The sequence below is a fragment of the Ammospiza caudacuta genome, chromosome 2 (genome assembly GCF_027887145.1).
Source record: "Ammospiza caudacuta isolate bAmmCau1 chromosome 2, bAmmCau1.pri, whole genome shotgun sequence".
Classification (NCBI taxonomy): Eukaryota; Metazoa; Chordata; class Aves; order Passeriformes; family Passerellidae; genus Ammospiza; species Ammospiza caudacuta.
In genome coordinates this window covers 15,058,332-15,072,827 of record NC_080594.1, presented here as the reverse complement: position 1 = coordinate 15,072,827, position 14,496 = coordinate 15,058,332, and the positions used below count along the sequence as shown (strand labels likewise).

General features: G+C 39.7%; 1 protein-coding gene across 3 annotated transcripts in view; it reads left to right on the top strand.

Moving 5' to 3' along the window:
- APP (amyloid beta precursor protein) overlaps positions 1–14,012 on the top strand; it is a 194,270-nt gene extending 180,258 nt beyond the window's left edge. For all 3 annotated transcript variants that reach the window (XM_058800412.1, XM_058800410.1, XM_058800411.1), the window contains 3 exons: positions 7,361–7,461; positions 11,017–11,163; positions 12,772–14,012. In XM_058800412.1, the coding sequence (XP_058656395.1) occupies positions 7,361–7,461; positions 11,017–11,163; positions 12,772–12,873 (350 nt within the window). In that variant the 3' untranslated portion in view covers positions 12,874–14,012. The remainder of the gene's footprint in view (positions 1–7,360; positions 7,462–11,016; positions 11,164–12,771) is intronic.
- Positions 14,013–14,496: the final 484 nt, after the last annotated feature.

The window sequence follows — 14,496 nt, the reverse complement described above, 5'->3', positions numbered from 1 at the left end:
CTTTTTCATGATGAGCACTTAATTTCTTGCAACTGAATTTTGGGTATCTGTTTATTAGTAATTTTTCCTTTGTGTATGTGTGCACATGTACATATAGAAATATTTATATACACATAAAAATACATATAAAAGCATCTCTAGATGCTCATGAGCAAGCTCCTTTTACTTACATTAATTCAGCAGCTCTGATTGGTGCAAATTGAGTGAAGATTAGAAAATGTGCCATCAGAAGGGACGTTGCTTAGTATTAGCATATTTTCTGTAATTCAAGGTGATAAACAACAAATGCTCTGTTCAGGGCAGATAATATTTTCATCTGTTACACAGTTACAGTTGTAATTGTACACTCACATGTAAGTACATCACTTACAGGATGCCCATAGTTCACAATGCAAGGATTTTTGCTATTAAGTGTGTTACTTTTTTCCATGTATTACAGTTTGGACTTGATGGTTTTATGCTGCAGTCTGTATGAGGTGAGGGCATAGAGCAGCTTAGTTATTTATGATTTTCGTGTCAGAAACTGCCAACATTTTTTTTTCCTGTTTTTGTGATGGTAGTTCAATACAATTGCTTTAAACAAAGTAAAAATAGTGGGGTTTTTTTCCCTTAGATTATTATGGTTTGTTTTATGAGATTGTTGCTAACTGTGAATGCAATTTTAGGTGCACAGGCACAGCATCTGGATTGACATGCCAGAAAGATTATCAAACCAGATTTTACTTGTTTTGATTATTCATTTCTACACACATGCATTCTGAGAAATAATTATTTTATACTTCATTCCAATAAGATTCTTTTGTAAAAAAGTTAACACTTTTATTGCACTTATTTTCTGTTTTTTTCAATTTGAGAGCCCCATTATCAACCAGCAGTTCACTGACATCTTAGGAGAGACCAGAAAGTTTTATCTCCATGCAGTCTTAAAAGTGCATATCCCTCAAAGATATTTGAGTTAACCTTACAAAAAAGGGTATATAGTTTTCATTTTCATCTTTATGAGTTTACAATATGAAAACTCATCAAAATGAGTTTGCAAACAGTCATATGGAAGCAATAGTTGAACTTCTAATTACAACAGGCAGCTCTCTGCTCCAGGGGTTTGTTCCAAGACTGCATTCCTTCCCTTCCACCCTTTTTATCTTTGGTGCAGATTAACCCAGATAAAGCTGTTTGCCACATGTGTAACAGGCTTTGATTCAACAACTGTTTTCTTGTTCTTGCCATGACTGAAGCACAGTTCATGGACATGGAGCTGAATGTTTTCCTGAATGCAGTCGGTACTGCAGTCACTCAAACTGCTGCTTTGATTTTCTCTGTGTTGAGAACACCCAGGTCTAGTTGTTTCAACAGTGCTTCACTTGCAGATTTAATTTTTAACTCTGGATGTAACCTCAGGCACAGCTAGCACTCTTCTATCTGTGCAGAACAATATCACAAAACCTTTGTAGCTGTTCATGTAACCAGTAGACAAAGTAATTGCAAGCAGTTTGATAGGTAATGTGCATCTAATTATCCTTGGTGGCATTCACTGTAACCTCTTTTTTTAGACTTCTGAAAGCATAAATATATTTACACAAACACAGAAGCTCATCAGTGTTAGTATCGAGTGTTCCCCAAAGCAGCTACTTGGTTTTTATTTCATATGAGTAGTTTTTCACCCCATATGATTTTTTTCCCATTTGGGCAAGGAAAACTTGGGGGTTTCATACTCTCAATTTTTTGATGTTTGGAAATGTATGCGTTCACACATGCATGTATACACATGTTCATATAAAAGCATTTAATTAAAAGCAATATCAATAAAAAGCCCATCATAGTTAGCTCATTTTGTTGCATTTCACTAGAAGCTTTTAAAAAAGCCCATGGTTTTTATAACAAAAGAATTTTGTCAGTTTTTTTAAGGAGCTGTGAGTTAATGTATTTTTCAGCTGTATTGAAACATTTTTAAATTGAAGTGATTAGGATTGCAGCTCCCTAAAGGTGGTAAGTAATTCAAAAGAAAACTGGTAGCATTGATCATTATTTGTGAATTTGCAATGAGGCTGTTGCTCTCACTTTTCATGTTGTATATTGGCTTTTGTGTTTGGGTTGTGTGTTTTAGAATTGGTAATGGAAAAAACATAATTTTGTCCAAGATCAGGATTAAAGTTCTTGTCAGAGAGAGAACTGTTCTTTGTGTGCTTGTCTTCAGTGCAAGAGTGAAGAGGTGTTAGGAATCCCTTGTCTGCTTGCATCTCACCTCTGATCAAAGTTTTAGAAAGACCCTGAAGTTTTTCCTGCTGCAGTTACCACCCTTGAAAAGTATATCTTTGATTTTAGCTTGCCAGTCTAAATGTGTGGTCACTAGGACAGCAAAGTGAATGAACTGGTATTAGAATCTCTTCAACAAAAATTCCCAATTCTATCATTGTGCAAAGGTGTGTGTAACCCCATGTATATTTTTATCTCATACCAGGTATTTAATTGATTCCAGTGCAATGTCATACTTCTCCTTACTAGATAATCAGTTATTTGCAGAAGATGAGCAGTTTAACCTAGTTGAAGTCTTTTTCCTCATTTGTAAGGGAGGTAGAAGGAAGGAAGTAGAGGGAAGGAAAAATTTGCTATCGGGTTTGTTAGTACAACAGCTTAAAAAAAGAGATTTCTCCGTTTCTGTCCTTTTCCTGCTGCAAATTGCCAAAAACAAGTTTCAGTAAGTCTTAACATCATTAAATTCCTAATATCAGATCCTACCTTGTGTTCAGATTCCATGGCATTTTTGTGGGCCCTTGGTCACTTGGCCCAAACAAAAAGATTTCTGCCTAATCCCACAGCAAAACCCCATTGTTTAACCTGCTCTGTGCTGAAAGCATGGCTCCCATGCTGCTGTTTGATTGGAATTGTCAAAAGCAGAAGTGCTCATGTCCATTTTGCTACCTCTAGCAGTGGTACAAACAGAGTATGTACAGATTTCACCTCTGCCTTATACCCCAGCACATCCATTGAGCATTTGGCCTATCAAGCTAGCATTTGATAGCTTCCAGGACTGAAAACTGTATTTTCACCATTGTGTTTAATGACTCTGAAGGAACTTTTCTTCTTTGCATTTGTTTATTTGTATTTTGAATATCCTCACGTTTTGTGCCAGTGAGTCCAATTTTGCATTTTACTGAATTTATATATATATATATACACACACACACATTTTTCTTGTGTTAATTTTCAATCTGCTGTATCATAGCCATGTTAGTGTCCTGTATTTCTTAGGAGAAATAATGAATGACCATTTCCTGTAGACTTTCCCCTTGTCATTCACAGTCTCACATTCTGTTGTGTTTCACCTCATTTGCCTCCTCTAGTCTGAAGACTCACAATTTCAGTCCTTCAGGTACAAAAGCCATTCCATACCTGTGATCATCTGTGTCTCCCTGCATTATATCTTTTTAATTCTTCTGCCTTTGTGTGAGGTAATGGGACCAGAGCAAATAGACAGATTTAACATGAGGATGCATCCTATATACAGTGGTGTAACAATTTTTTCTATTTTCTCTAAATTGCTCCTACCTTTCTCTTTGCCTTTTTGACTGCTACTGAACCAAGTGCCACAGAGTTACCCTCGGTGACTGCAAGGTCTCTGTCCCAGGTGGAACAAAGCTAAATTAGAGTCTTTATATGTGTAGTTAGGGCTGTGTAGCCCCACAAGCACCACTTTGCATTATATCAACACTAAATATAATTTCCCTTTTATTGTGCTCTTGGAATTTGTAAGATCCTTCTGCAGTTCTTTGCGCCTGATTTTACTTTGACTATCCTCTTTTTTCCTTGAATTTTTTGTCAGTAAACTTTGTCATTTCCCTATTCACTCTCCTATCCAGATCACTTTGCAAACAGCACAGCACAGATCCTTTTGGGACCCACTGGTAATATTCCTCCATTGTAAAAACAGATGTGTATTTGCACTTCATTTCCTTTCTCTTAGTTATAGAAAGTAATGTAGGACTTTCCCTTCTAATCCTTGGCTCTTAGCTTCTGCCAGAGCTTTGATCAGGGACCTTCTCAAAAGCTTTTTGGAAATCCAGATTCACTCCAAGCAGAATCCCTGTTTCCCATGTGATTCCTAAATCTTCCAGTGACCTCTAAGAGTTTGGGAGGTAGGACTTCCCTCAACAAAAGACAAGCAGATTCTTCACTGATTTATCTTATATGTGTGTGGATATGTTCTAATCAATCTTTATGGCTTCAGGGGATTTGCCAGCTGCAGCAGTCAGGTTGTACAGTTCCTCAGGCCTTTGCCTTGGTGGAATTTCCATGTGGTGCTTTTGCCAGGGTATCTGCAAGGGCAGTGAGTGTGGCCATGGACAGTGGGGAGCAGCTGGGAGCAGCCACCTCTTCAGCTCTGCAGCCAAGGACAGTAAAACAAGTCCTGGGAAAGCCCTTTCCCCCCAGCTGCTGCACTGGTACTCCACTACTGTAATTTTCTCCCTTCCCTTTTAATCCTAAAACCAAAAAGGCATGAGGGGTTGACAGGTTGATCTTCCTTGTTCTCCTTTGTTGTGATCTGCTCTAATCACAGAGGAGCAAAGAGCAAACTCTCCGAATAAAGTGGAACCAACCTGGATGTTTGAATAATCCCCAAAATGCAATTAAAACCAAAAGGGGTTAGATGTTGATACAAAAAAAAATTATATCTTTTATTTAATAGTAAGAGAGGCAAAGAGAAAGAGTGGGAAAAGAGAGAAGGAAGTAGAAATGGGTCATGGGGGGAGGGAGGACAGGGAGAATGGCAGAGACAGATTAAGTAGAGGCAGATCACCCCTCCATGGGTCCCAGTGATGTCTCCTTGTTTCCCTCCATCTGGTCTTCCTGCTGGTGAGGGTCCCCTGCCAAAAAGGATAGAATCCAGTGAATTAGTGTACTTTTGGGCAGGTGGGAACACACAGGTACCTCCCTGGGGGGGGCCATTTGACACTTGTAGGACTGTGGATCTGTTGCATCATGCAGGATCCTGTGCATTGCTCTGGTGCAGGGTCTGGGGACCCCTTTGGGGGCCTTTGATGGGCCATGACACCCCCTCAGCTGTGTCCCATGGGAATGTCTCATGGATGTGGCTTTCCAGGGGAGAGAGGCCCCATAAATGGAAGTCATAGTTGAACTTCCAATACGGAAGAAGTGTGGGCCACTCTGCCCAGTGGAGGGTGGGTGTTCACTGCCTCAGAGCAGAGGCTTTTTCACCATACACAGGAAACCCCTCCTCATCCTCCCTTTGGTGTAGGGGTCTGCACAAGCCTGGCAGCAGAAAAGCCTGGGGCTGTAGCCTCCACCCCTGAAGGTGCTGGGCTTAATCTTCCTGTGAAAGTATTCTTCCCAAACCAAACCTGAGAACAGTGTCACTTTCTCTTACCCCAAAGCAATTTACAGCCCAGGGCCTCAGTCAGAACTCTTTGGTGCAGTTTTTGTTATATGGTTTTGCTAAGATAGGCAGTAGTCCTTTGTAAAAATATTCAAGCCATAAACTGTAACATTTCAGTCTCCAACCTACTTTTCCTCATTTCCCATTGATGCAGGTGTAGGGGGTACTTTGAGATGATGCACAAAAGAGAATAAATTGTGCTCTTAATTTGGAAAACTAGCCACAGCTACTTCAAGGATAGAAAGTTAAACCTGTTTTCAGGTACCATGTGGGCTTTATTTCCTGCAGCTCCACTTCCTCCTGCATTTCTTTGACGGAATATCATTGCTTGTTTTCAGACTGTAATTCCTTAGGTACTTTACAGTTCTTGCATTTTAAAATGGTCTCCCATAAATGTCATATTATATTTGTGTCAGTACTGTTATGTAGCATCAAAAGTCAGGAACTTAATAGATTTGAGGGGTTGAAGTGCTTGATTCCTTAAAAAAAAAAAGTAAGGTAGAATTTATGGGGCAGTCAGACTCTTCAAAAAAATAACCATAAATTCTTTATAGCATGAGGATGATTCTTGTTCTCTCCTTTGCATGTTTTCCTATGAAAATAAAGATGAGAAATTTAGAGTGGGTTATCTGTACAGTCCAGAGAAGGAAGATCTATTCTTGCTGGTTCATAATTCAAAAATAAACCGCCACTTAATGAAAAAAGAAATTGCACATTCGAAGGCAATAACAAAAATTATTGGATTGAGTGCTATTTTAGGCTGTGGAGCTCACTGGCACATGGAGTTCTTAAGGAATTATTGTTGAGAGTCCAGCAAGACAATGGAGCACAGGAGCAGTCAGCAGTCAGAGAATTTTAAGAGGTTCTTCGTCTTAATCAAAACTGAAGTTCAGTGCAAGATTCTAAGAATTTAGCCTTGGAGAGAGGAGTTGGGAGTGAGAAAATGCTGAAATAAACAAGGAATAGGAACTGGTTTGTTCTTACCGTATTCAGAAGAGGGAGGAAATTACATCTTATAAACACCATTCTTCTGCAGTGTTTTATCTCCAGGAAATACAAATGTCGGGTACATTGGTACTGAGAAGGAAAACAATCAGCTCCATGAATATCCATACAGTCTCTCTAAGCCAGAGCCAGCTCTTCAGGAGTCATAGACATATACAGGATTCACCTCTCATTCTCCTAAGGCTATTTTCCAGGAGGAAATTTTGCCCTTCTTTCCAGGTAGACGAGTGCAGCACCTCCCCTTCACACCCCTAAGAGAACAGGACTGTAAACTGTGTATGATAATAAATGTTGCAAGGTGTAGTCACTTACTTTTCTGTATGTTTCTAACAGAGAGACAGTTATCATCTTTCAGAGAAAAGACAAGAACAGTCATTAATTCTGAGCAGTATAAAATCTGAAAACTCTGGAAACTCCACAAACATTTTAGTAACTTGTGCATGTTTGTGGAAAAGGTACAGACTCGCAGGAAGCAAGAAAATAAGATATCTGGCATTCTGTTATTCACACCATGAGTATTTTGTTTTTTCCTCACAGCAGCCTGAGCTGAGGGAGGAGGAGGATTTTGGCCCAAACAACAAATTTTCTTGACATTGCTAAAGAGGCTGTCAGAGCAGATCTGTATGCAGCCTGTGAGCCAATTCAGGTCGCCTCTGTTGGTCCCTCACAGCTTTGTTCCTGCAATGTTTCATGCTGGAAGCCTTTAATGCCTGTACTAATATAGCTGCTGAGGACTAAGGATCCTTTAACAGAGGAGAAACTTCACTAGCTCATTGTGTGTCACCTCAGTGGAACTGAAACACCAGATGTACCTCACTTTCCTCCCTGTTCCTTTTCACATTGCATCACACCTCCTCCGTGTGAATGGCACTGCTGCCTTCTGCTCTCCAGCAATGGGGTTAAGCAGAATCTTCCTGAATCTGAATCCTGAATGTAATGAATTGTCTTTGTGGTGCAATGCAGGTTCTGGGTTGACCAATGTTAAGACAGAAGAGATCTCTGAGGTGAAGATGGATGCGGAGTTCCGGCATGACTCGGGATACGAAGTTCATCATCAAAAGCTGGTGAGTGACCAGGCAGTGCTTTCCATGCCTGCATTTTGAGATGCTGATTCAATCCTGAGCTACTGAGTCACTTATGGCCATGTTTTGCTCGACTGATGTGGACAACAGAAAGTTAGCACATGAAAAGATTATGATTTTTCTGGTTCTCTCTCCAATGAGAGTAAACCTGGAACAATGTCAGCAGAGAGGATGGAAAGTCATTGAGCCTCACGTGAGAGGAAAGTCCCACAGTTCCTGTCCTTGCACTACCATGGTATTTTTGGGGTCCCCAGGACGAAGGAGGAATTGATGAATCTGACTCCATGTTCTTAGAAGGCTAATTTATTATTTTATGTTACTATATTATATTAAAGAATACTATACTAAAGCTATACTAAATAGAGAAAGGATACAGACAGAAGGCTTAACAAGATACTAACTAAAAACTCATGACTCACTCCTTAGAGTCCAGCACAACCTGATGGTGATTGGTGATTAAGTGAAAACAATTCACATGAAACCAATCAAACAAGCACCTGTTGGATAAACAATCTCCAACCACATTACAAAGCAGCAAAACACAGGAGAAGCAATCAGATAATCATTGCTTTCATTTTTCTCTGAGGCTTCTCAGCTTCCTGGGAGAAGAAATCCTGGTGAAGGGATTTTTCCAGAAGATATGACAGTGACACACTGCCATGTCACTGGATGTGCTTATATGGAGAATACTTGTCCCACAGCCCATCTGTCTCATAGACTCTCTGTATCATACAAGGGATACAGAGGATGGGAAATGCTGAGTTTAAAAAAAAGAAAAAGAGTTTGAGACACATAGCACGGTGCAGCAAGAAATAGAATGACACCATTTCAGGAGTATAGTCCTTTCCCATCAAAACAGATGGCAGTGGTGTGTGCATGGAGCATAACCTTTCATAGGAATGGCTGCTTGGGATGAAAGAAGATTCCCCACTGGCCTTAATTTTAGTTTGTGTTTGGCTTGTATCTGTGTGTTTTGTTCCTTAAGGTATATGAAATTATTATTAACAGAGGAAAGGCAGGTAGGAGCAAAATATTGTTCCCCATTTGAACTGTGCTTCTTGTGAGCATAAGAATGACAACCAAAAGCACTGTAGGTAAGAAAAGCATCTTCTAAAAGCTTTTTTTGGTTGCTTAATAAGCAATGAAGAACCCAGACAGCAATGTTGAATATAAACCTGTTCAGTTTCTTCTTTGTAAGGGTATATTATGTGATGAGGTTTCAGTTCCATAGCTTTTAATATCCTGATATTATACTTAAAAGCTTCTTTTCCTTAATATATTTTTAAAGCTAAGTAGTGCTGAAAACCAAAATTAACATGGGACTCAAATTTGCATTTGAACTAGACAGTCACTCTGTGAAAGGATATTCTGCCATCTCTTTGATGCCAGGAACTGAGAATTGCCAATTTGATGAGTTAATCCGAAATGCATTAGCACTAATTTGGGAAAGTCTGATGTGCTTAGCTCAGATGGGTTAAACATGCCAACAGAGCAAACCTGTGCAGGGTGTAGAGGGAAGGGATTTGCAGGAACATGTGCTGGGCACAGTAGTTACTGGTTGTCGTAGTTTTCAGCAGTACCCTTTAGTGTGGAAGTGGTTTGATACCACCCCAAAGAATTGGTTATATGGTTAGCTGGGAACTCCCCATAGCATGGTGGCTGATGGGCATTGCAGTCCCTGCACATGGTAATCTCTGTCATGCTTAAAATGGGACCTTTCTAGCTTTTCACAGTGGTTTTTGCCATACTTTTTACTGATAGGTACAACCACTGTTAAAAAATTAGTGAGCTGTCTTCTAGGTTATCTTTTCAGTTGAGGCTGAGCAGGGATTCTGGTACTGCTGAGCAAACACTGGACTGATGCTGACCAGGCCTTGCTTCCCTGCCACACACCATGTCCTGTCCAGTGCCCCTCTACATTTGGCATTAATTCAAAAGCAGGGAGCAGAAAACACTTGGATCTGTGCATCCATTCTATGCCATGGTAGAATTTCCTGAAACAGTCTCCTAAGAATATTCCTTTGAATTCAGCTGCACATTGTATTTTACATGCACACCTCTGAATTGGGTTGAAATTGCATTTATTTTCTCCTTTATGGAGGTTCATGTTTGAACTGTACATTAGGTTGATTTTCATGGCTTGGAGTGCTTAAGGCCTTCCTCTCTTGCCCATATATATTAGCTGGGGCATTTTCAGTGCTCCTGAAATAGTACAGTAACAGAATTTCAGTCCTAGGCAGGTAAAATTCATGGACGAAATTACTGCTTTGCACTGGTTCATGCCAACACTATTGTTTGTACTTTCTTGTAAATTTTTAACTTTGCTATGACAGGCTTCTTGCTTGTGACTAGGAACAACATAAATATTTATGCTGCATGCTTTAATACCTTTCTGACAAAGGTTGTGTTTATTAAAGAGTGCAAATGTTACACAGCTCAGTATAATTCTCAGCTGGTTTCTTGCTTCCCTCTACATTTTTTGTTAAATACTTGTCAGCTTGAGATAGTCATACAATTCTGTGAATGTAATTTATTCTGCTTTTTTTTTTTTGCCCATTTTGGTTTAAAATAATAATAACAATAATAACGATATTATTAAACAATAATATTTTAAAACAATAACAACAATAATATTATTAATAATAGAAATAATAATAATAAATTACCTGCTATTGGCATGCAGACAAAAGAATTGTAATGTATGCTCAGATGTGAAGTAATCCTGTGTATTCTTTGAATATGGAACAAGGCAATGAAGGCAATCACCCATTTTTCATACCTGCTCCTGCTTATAAAAGCCAGATTTTTTATATGCATAGTAAAGCATCTTGCTGTCCTCTGTTTTGCCTTATCAGTGCATAAAATTCAAGTGAATTTTCTCTGGTTTTCACACAGCTATAACCTCCTAGGTCTCACAGAAGTACATCATGCAGATACAGCTTATTCTTTTTACCCTGCAATATCTTGAAGCACTCCTTTGTGGTCACTTAAATCAGTGATAGCTTTTGTTGGCTCACCTCCTTTGGTGTGAGAATTCTCTCCCAGCTGGGTGTGTGCAGGTTTCACTGTAGTTCACAGGTCCTTCATGACTCTTTCATAGAAAAAATGCATCATAGTCCAGACAGGCCACACAGATGTAAATGTATGACCACACTCATGATAAGCATTCTGAAAATAAAGAAATGTGTCTGCTCCTGGGTTACTCCACTCAAGCCTATCACTGTGCAATCAGCTTGACTTGCTTACTCAAGGAAAAAAGGGAGCTACTGTCTGAGACCTGTGTGAAGCTGAACATGGAGCTGAGTCCCCTTTAGCACAGCACTGCTGCACCACGGGCCATACATGTCCCACATTGCTCCTCCCCAGCTTTCAGAGCTTTGTGGCACAGCAATCCAGGTTGCAGTAATTCCCAAGACATGCAGTGCCATTTAATTACTGATGCTTCAACAGCCTTTATACTGCTGTGGCAGCTTGGCAGGTTAGTCAAATGTTCAGTGAGCTTTTTATTAGCCATCTTCCTTTATATTTCTTTTGTAGGTGTTCTTTGCTGAAGATGTGGGCTCAAATAAAGGTGCTGTCATTGGACTAATGGTGGGAGGTGTTGTCATAGCAACAGTGATTGTCATTACTTTGGTGATGCTGAAGAAGAAGCAGTACACATCTATTCATCATGGGGTTGTGGAGGTAAGAAAAGACTTCCAAGCACAACTGGTGTTACCTGTGCAGCACAGTCAACACACTGCTGTATAAATATTCATTTATGAAGGAAGAAGCTGTGGTTTTGGCTATGTTGGCATTGTTACATCCAGCAGTGTGGAATCAATTTGCTTTATTTAGTAAATGCAAGCACAATGTAAACCATGTTAAAGTGGGTGTCAAACCACAAAACTTTCTTCTGCAACTATTCCAGACCAATCACTTGATAATGTGAAAGTTCATTTTATAAGAAATTTGACAGCAGCCAATGAGAAGATACTGCACAAGAGGAAAAATCTGGTTTTATGTTGGGGAATCATACACCAGTTTTTTTATTTAGCTGTAATGTTTGAGACTGGCCCTCCCATAGCTTGTGCTGTGCACTGCAAGGATTTTCCCTTGAGGATTTTGTTGTTCTCTTTTCTCTAAACAAGATTTTTTGTTGCCACAAACTGCTTTGGATTTATGACTAATCTGAAACTCATCATTTTGAGAAACAAATAGTATGTAAGACTCTTATATAGAACTTTCAAGATGAAAATCTTTGTCTCAGTCTGCCTAGGAGGTTTGTGGTCAAGTTACAGTAATTTAAAATATTTTCTCTATTTAATGGCTTTAAGATAAGATCTCTGTAACTAGAAAGGCTTCATTATGAGAACTGGAAGAAGTTCATGTAACTTTTCCTTCCTATTTAGTTTGCTGTGTGAGTGTCTGGTTTGCAGACAGTACTTGTGTTAGTAAGCACTTGAGATACTTGTTTATTTTTGCCTTTTTAGAATTGGTATTTTACATTTTTGATTGAAACCGAAGTCTTGATCGAGTCCATAGTTTATGCTGGTTTAATCTTGAGTCAAATGAACCTTGCTTTGTTCTTGCTGGAGACAAACATGATTTATTCCACTCTCTGGGATTACAAAGGGTCTTAAGAATTATTTGTGTAAACCTTTGTCTTAAGCCTATGCTTGTGCATCCTTGAGTCCACACTGGTTATCCATATGGTTTGAAACTTTCCAAAGAGACTTGGTCAGGAGATCACCAACAGTGTGGGGTGATTTGCACAGATAGCAACCTGTGCAGAATTTTGGACCAAGAGGCAGAAAACAGCAAACAGGAATCTCAACTTCAGCTTTTGATGTGACAGCTTTCAACCCATTTTGTAAAAAATTGAAGCAGATTTTAGTATTAATCCACCAAGCTGGTAGATATCTGGATATCTGCTGCCAACAGCTGTGCCACCAGAGACTCTGCTTTGAGTGAATTTAGTAATAATGGAAAAAACAGGAGCCTTGTTAGGCCAAACCCCAGATGTTGAATGTAGACATACCATTATTGCAGGATGTCTTGGTTTGAAAGACAGGTTTCTGCTAAGGAAGACAGAAAGGAAAATGTAAACCTACTCCCTCTGAATTACTATAATTTTGAAATTAAGGGGCTCTCAGGCAAAGATATGAGGATAGGAATAACAGTTCTTTGTTAGTATGTATAAATTTTAAAAAATCAACAACAACAAACTACAACTTAATAGAAAATTAAAAGACACAGGGTATGCTGTGAATTGAGCAGGATTGTGACCCTGGTTGTCCCCTCTCCTGGCAGGTTGATGCTGCAGTGACACCAGAGGAGCGCCACCTTTCCAAGATGCAGCAGAATGGCTACGAAAATCCCACATACAAGTTCTTTGAACAGATGCAGAACTAGGACATCATAGCAGCCTCATGAGTTGAATGGAAGAGTAATTGCTTCACTGCCCATTGGTGTTCAGTTATAATGTGGAAAGAAAGAAAAACACTCTGCTTTATTATTTACTCATTCTCGCCTTTTGACAGCTGTGCTGTAACACAAGTAGATGCCTGAACTTGAATTAATAAAATCGGTAATGTATTTTCTCTCTCTTTCTCTTTACATTTCAGTCTTTACACTACATTATTAATGAATGTTTTTTGTGTACTGTAAAGAGGTTAGCTGTATTTAACTAGTGCATGGATAGATTCTCTTTCCCAATTATTTATCATGTAGCTCCTTAGCCAGTTGTATATTATTCTTGTGATTTGTGACAAAAATTAGGTCCTAGTTGAAACATGCTTTAAGAATTGATGGGGGATGCTTTCTGTGTCTGTGGGGTTTAGCTGCTTCTCTTTGCTGAGCATTTTTTTCTGATCACTATGCATTTTAAAGTAAACCAACATTTTTTAAAAGTATTTCAGACGAATTATTGAAATTCTTTTTCTCTGCAACTGCATTTTATTGTACGGATTGTTGCTCCTGCTGTATTAGTGATGTAGAAATCATGAAAATACACATTTGTTTTGTTGTGCCTGTTTTATGTGCACACTTTAGGCATTGAAAGGTAAACTTTATTTTCTTTTCCATGTATCTTTTTGATCTTAAAAAAATTATTAAAAAGAGTCCCTGTTAATTGTGAGCACTTCTGGGGGACGAAGTGCCTGCTGGCCAAAAGTTAACAGGGGTCCTCTGCAGGATGATTGTACAGAGCCATTGCTTATGAATTGATAGCTTTCTACACTGTGTTACATAAATAAATTAAGAAAAGAATGTGTGGGCAAGAGTTTTCTTTGGACGCAGAAAACAAGTGTTCTGAAAGCCATTTAAACAGAATTCAAGGGTGTTCACCTTGAGAGAGAGCTGGGATCCTACAGAGATTGCGGCACCGGCATTGGACTGGAGCAGAAGGAAGGCAGCAGTGAGACAGGGCAGGAAGTGGGAAGTGCCATCTTTGGCACAGCTACCCTCTGAGATGTCTTTTCCTTTTTTTCCTTTTCTTTTACTTTCAGTTTGTATAACAGTGTTTTAATGTAAATAAATACATTCCTGGAGGAGTCCTGTTGTGGTAGTGCGTTTGTGTGCCAACCAGCCACCCTTGCTCATGCAGAGGAGCATGGCATGGATGCCTAACCCAGCTCCCACTTTCCTGGCCATCCCCTGGTGTGATTTACCAGCAAGTTCTTCCCTCCTCCCCACACCTCTGCTGGCTTTCTGGAAAGAGCTGTGCCTTGCAATGTGCTATATACTGGAGAAGGTGAGGAGGAGCCTCCCAGACTGCACCCAGCTTGGTTCTGCTGCCTCACAGCAAATACCCAGGAGGGTGGAACAGCAGCACCAGGAATTTTTTTCTGCAGGAAGAAGGCAAAGCCATTGGTGAGCTGGGATACATAACTCCCAGCCCAGCATGTTCTCTCCATTGCCTGAGAGCTTCCTTCAGCTCCTGGCCCTCCAGGAGCACTCCTGTGGCACAGGGAGAGCACAGTAACGCACCACAGGGTGAGTGAGTTACTCATCTCTCCTGCCAAGAGAGATGAGACC